The 6,000-nt window shown below is 42.5% G+C and overlaps 1 protein-coding gene across 2 annotated transcripts in view; it reads right to left on the bottom strand.

The window, feature by feature from the left end:
* Positions 1–5,322, bottom strand: part of ENPP6 (ectonucleotide pyrophosphatase/phosphodiesterase 6) — a 48,535-nt gene extending 43,213 nt beyond the window's left edge. Inside the window, exon 1 of one of the 2 annotated variants that reach the window (XM_088446953.1) lies at positions 5,001–5,322. In XM_088446953.1, the coding sequence (XP_088303079.1) occupies positions 5,001–5,241 (241 nt within the window). In that variant the 5' untranslated portion in view covers positions 5,242–5,322. The remainder of the gene's footprint in view (positions 1–5,000) is intronic. The other variant, XM_088446954.1, reaches the window with a different exon arrangement.
* Positions 5,323–6,000: the final 678 nt, after the last annotated feature.

Below are 6,000 nucleotides of genomic sequence, written 5' to 3' on the forward strand. Positions count from 1 at the left end.
ACAAAATATGGCCCTTGTCTTCATGCTATGCCTGGCAGTTAGCAGAGCAAGGACAGTGGTGGTCCGGAGTGGGTGAACAACGCTAAAGGGGTTAGACAGCCTGCAGCATAACAAGTGCCCACCACACAGCAGGCATTGAAGGAATCTAGCAGGGGATATTGAATATATATAATACAGTCAGGTCCATAAATATTGGGACATTGACAGAATTTTCAGATTTTGGCTTCTATTCACCACCACAATGGCTTTGAAATGAAACAAACAAGATGTGCTTTAACTGCAGACTTCCAGATTTAATTTGAGGGTAATTACATCCAAATCAGGTGAACGGTGTAGGAATTACAACGGTTTCTATATGTGCCTCCCACTTTTTAAAGGGGCCAAAAGTAATGGGACAAACGAAACAATCCTAAATCTAACTTTCACTTTTTAATACTTTGTTGCAAATCCTTTGCAGGCAATTACAGCCTGAAGTTTGGAACGCATAGACATCACCAGACCCTGGGTTTCATCCCTGGTGATGCTCTGCCAGGCCTCTACTGCAAATGTCTCCAGTTCCTGCTTGTTCTTGGGGCATTTTCCCTTCAGTTTTGTCTTCATCAAGTGAAATGCATTCTGAAGTGTTTCGGGCAATATTATATGCTCATATTCAGTCAAATGCTTCAGAACTCATTGGACAGCGCTTCACAGTGCAGATGGACAATGACCCGAAGCATACTGCAAAAGCAACCAAAGAGTTTTTTAAGGCTAAAAAGTGGAATGTTATGCAATGGCCAAGTCGATCCCCTGACCTGAATCCGATTGAGCATGCAATGGCTGTATCACTGGGAGATGTACATATTTAAAGTGTCAAGTGCTACATTTAACAGACTTCACATCACTCCAAATACAAATTAAGTGCATATAACATCATAAATCACTATATACACACTAATGATTGTGGAGTAAGAACAGGACTTTATAAAATCCAAGAGGGAGATAAAGCGACTCAGCGGATTATTGATTATGTGCCTATATACTGACACATTACGGTACGCATATTTAAGTGGTAATGGTGAGTGCTTAATTGATAAATAAATATTACACTATGAGGCGCTTGTTTTTCAACCATACAACAAAGGTTCATTTGGAAAAACGTGAGCTGCCACTGCCAACTTCAGGACCATAGTGGGCGAATACATTGAACTTGATTCTCCATAACTTGAACAGAACATTTGAATGGTTTAGCGCTGTGACTAGTACCTTCTTGTTTGAGACACACAGACACACACACGACTATTGGGTATATCTTATGTGTAGAGATATACTGGGTTTTCCAGAGTGGATAATATAGAAAAAGTAGATGTCAGTGTAGTTTACTCCAGAAGGGAACAACTATATTTATACAGGATCTCTGGAAAACACAGTCTGCTATTATAAACCTTCACAGTGGATTAGCCTTTATATTTATATACATATTAACCCTGAGAAAATTATTTGAGTAACTCTTTAACAGCAGGGACATAGAAACCGCTGAATGTCTGTTATAAACACTACTGAAGATAAGTGAGAACTGGACTCAAATTATACAAGGTTATTTAGGACAATTAACCAAACACTGTAACTGTTAGCCTTCATGAAATAATATGTTGCAAAGATATGTTCAGACTCGAGTTATTATAGTGTCATGACATTTATTTATGTGGGTACCAATGTATTGCATTAGTAATTGATTGAGTATATGCATGCAAATGTTATGTTCGTGAACCTGATTTACAATTTAAAAGACTTTACTGTTAATAGATGTAATTTATCCAAGATAAAGCTGTTACTTTCTGTAATTGATGGAGAGCACTTTCTTGGCGGAGTAACACAAGGAAGCAGAGGTGGTATGGACCAGAAAATAAGCTACATAAACACAATACTCTACTAGGATTTTCCCAAGTAGGCCCATGAATACTACCAACACTTGGGTGGAGGCACTGATTCAGATAGGTACACCACGTAACAGGAGGATTTGAAAACCTAAGAGTTAGTAACCTGGTGTCCTTTAGTGGTAAAAAGGGGGTTGCACACATATTATACAGCTCTATACAGAGTATATTTCAGTCATTCACATCAGTCCCTGCTGCAGAGGAGCTTACAATATACTGTATATTCCCCATCACATGGACACACATACACATTAGAGCTATTTTTTTTTTATCAGAAGTTAATGAACCTATCAGCATGTTTTGGAGTGTGGGAGGAAACCGCAGCACATCCACTTAAAATCGGGGAGAACATACAAACACATAGCTCCTGTATTAGGAATTGAACTCATTACACCAAAGTTAGGAGGCAGTGATGCTATCCATTACACCAACTGTGCCTATATATGCTTAATTATAATACCAGTGTTACAAACTAACTTGATGATTAGCATCTGAGGGGGTCATCCTCACCCCCACCCAACCTGAAACATACTGTTTCATATTTTTAAATAATAATGTCATGAAATAGCTCTTTTCTGTCCTCTGTAATGGATAAAGTGAAGTCATTTTTGTCCTATATACTATATAAAACAAACAGCAACTCTAAATACACTAAACAGTGGCACAAAATGTACAGTCGCACAGGTTCACTTGTCGTGCTGGATCTGTGCATCAAGTGATACATAATGAATCATTGCAAATTACAATTGCTACTTTATGCCGTCATTAGACTTATTGTATCTGTGTATCTTCGTTTTTATAGCAAAATCTTGACTTAACAATGACAGGCAGTTCTGTACTGATACAGCCACATACTGTGATGTCATTCAACCATACTGTAATCTTCCAGTAGCCACATTGTCATTGGATGCACTTAGCAGCACAACTGATAATGTGTAAGTGCAGCTACAGTGCGCTTCTGCTTGGTAACCATAATACTCCCCAGTATTGACTAGAAACAACATCTATCAGGAACACAGATAGCCATGTCTCCTGGCAATGCTTTGCCTTCATTGGCCTACATAATAGCTGCTGCACATCAGGCGTTCACCTGCCTTAATTTGTGCAAGTGCGCCTAGATTTCAGTCAAGGCACAAAAAGGCAGCATTGCAGATATTTGTACTGTCAGAGGAGTTAGGTGAGGTTTGCCAACAAAGTACAGAATAGATAATGGTCAGCAATGTCTATCCATAACTGCAATCCTGTGATGCATCATAAATCACTGGGGCAGGCTATAAAAAGACCCTTGAAGTCTGTCATTTCCCCTTGGTTTGTTTCTTCAGACTGATAAGTATAAATGATCATTTTTTTCAGGTAGTACAATGTTACAACAATATTTGCCTGCAGCAAACTGTCTGCTCTATGACATCCTCACTTCCTTTCTCCCGTCTTCTATCACATGATATACAGAGATCTATGACACAGTGGAAGCCATATTTGGTTGCTCTCCAGATATGCAAGGAGATAATGATTTGTGGGAGGGTAGTTAAGAAAAAAGGACAGATACATACATGAAAGGTAACAAACTACTTACCGGAAGAAAAAAAAAAAAACTAACTTATGGCCCTTGCTCTGTTTATTCTGAGCTCATGCAATGGAGGACCATCTGGGCTTTGGGTTGCACAGTATATGTTATTATTGCGAACTAAAGCTTAGCATCCACTATGCAATTTTCTGTCAGATATCTGGCTGGTTGGAATGAAAACCTGGTAATGTATGGGAGCAAATGACAGACGATCATATGGTTTTAAACACTGAAAAAAAGGACAAAAAAAATTGTTCAAATTGGTTAAATTTTTGTGTGTTTTAACCAATTTGTCTGAACAACCATTTTTGGCTATTTTCCAGTGTTTGTGAGCAAATGGACGATTGTCATTTGCTGCTATACATTACCAGGTTTTCATTCCAACCAGCCAGATTGGACAGATAATTGTATAGTGGATGCCCAGCTTAAAAGTCCAAAACCTGCATGCATAGGGCCATGTACAGAACATAATAGAAGAGTCTTCCACAGAGGTAAGTCATTCCTGGAGTTTGAAGATACTTGGGTTTGGATATCCATTCAAAATTGTACTAAGGGGCCCTGTGATGGCTAGTTATGCCCATGCTAGCAAAGCCTAGCATTGAGGAGCAATGCAGGAACATGGCTCCATTTAGACGGGCAGCAGACAAGAGCTGAGAATAGCAGTGGCAATTTACAGGGGGGGTTTCCAAACGCTTGATTTTAGAGTGAGTGTGGCCAATCCATGAAGAGGGCATAGGTAGCACATAACCAGCTCTAATATGCATCATCAGGGCCAGCTCCAGGTATGTTCTGGGCTGTACAGTCGCACAAGGGCGCTGGAGTCCGGCTATAGGAAAGCCCCGCCCTATTCCCCATCGGTTGCTGTGAATAATGTAAGCACAGGGGGAGGGCGCAGTGAGGGAAGGGGCACGGGGAACACAGGATGGCGCAGGGTGCCGAGACACCTAGTTCCGGACCTGTGCGTCATACAAATTATATTGCGTGTCATAATTCCAGTATATACAGGACCAGCAATCACAGTAAGCCATTAAATGTGGCAGTAGGGCCATCCTACCTGAGCCCCACAAGCCTTATTCCGGCTCTGCATAGGGCAGGTCCAAGTGTTAATGGTACACGCGATGGTGTGCCGATAGTGGATTGTCTAGAACCATCGGTGGTGTTACAGCGCACATTGGGTTCTGAAAGTGGGTATTTCAGGGTTGGTACAATTAGGAGCAGATAGTACACATGGGGAAGGCTGAAACTAACATTTGCATATTATTGCAGCCGCAAATCTGGAAACAGACGCTAGAATGGATGCAGCAGATTTCACCTCTGAACCAGGCCCCAAACCTCCAAATGCTCACAGTGTTTAGTAGTGATATATAACAGCTATGGAAGGCAGAAGAAAATACCTGTCACCGGGAAGCAGAGAAAAAGCCAGTAATTATGTATTATTATAAATACAATGTCTATTTTATACACATTATATTATACATTACAAACACACAGACTCTAGCATTTGACACACGTGCTGCACTCACCTGTCATTAGACTATAGTAGTTTGGATAGGAAAGGCTAGGAAAGTCTGGGGTCATATAATCCACTTTAACGCCACTTTCCACAATCTGCCTAAAGCCTGGAAGCAGTTCAAGTTCTTCATCATTAATATAATCAAATCTCATGCCATCGATCAGGAACACCAAAAGTTTTACACGGGCCAAAGATGGAGCTGCCAGACTCACGGTGAGAAGGATGAGAGAGAAGGTTCTGTACCCAGCCATGGTTTTAGCTGGATGTTTCCCCACTATCAATGCTGCTGGAGTCAGTGAATCAGTGATGAGTTACAGGCCGCTCTGCATAAAGGGATGGGTTTGACTTTGTATCAGTAGCCCTCCCAGTTTCTCTTCTTTGCAAAATGTAACCCTTTGTGATACAGTTGGCTGCTGTCAGTTTAGCTGACTAAATACACATATATGTGTGTATATGCAGCATATTGCACACCGCTATTCAGGTGAATGCTCTCTCACACTGTAAAGCACTGAAGCTGCAAGAGGAGAGAGGGCCTGATTCAGAGCCGGACGCTCTGACAAGAGCGCACGCTCTGAATCAGGGCCCTCCTACCTATTTTTGGAGCGGCCCCCTGGACGCTCGCATAGCTGTGGGTGACCACCCACAGCTTATGCGAGCGGCCAAAAAGATGGTCACGATGGTCAAGACCATCGCGACCATCGGGCTTGCGACAAGACCCTGCGGTAGGGTCTCGCTGCCGCAAGCCCAGGAGTGCTTTTGGCTCTATCAGCGCCAAAAGCACTCCCACTGACATCACTAGTGATGTCAGTGGGGCTGGACCCAGACGATAGGCGTTCCCATGGGAACGCCTCCGTCTGGGCAGCCACGCCCTCAGCACGCCCACCAAAGGGGGCGTGCTGTCACTCACCATCGACAGCACGCCCCCTTTGGTGCGAGACCCATAGCGACGGCTTGGCCGTCGCTAATCGGGTCTCGCGCATGCGCACAACGGAGCTCCCTTCGTCGTGCGT

Source organism: Taudactylus pleione, unplaced genomic scaffold (assembly GCF_031769625.1).
Source record: "Taudactylus pleione unplaced genomic scaffold, aTauple2 ptg000408l, whole genome shotgun sequence".
Taxonomy (NCBI): domain Eukaryota; kingdom Metazoa; phylum Chordata; class Amphibia; order Anura; family Myobatrachidae; genus Taudactylus; species Taudactylus pleione.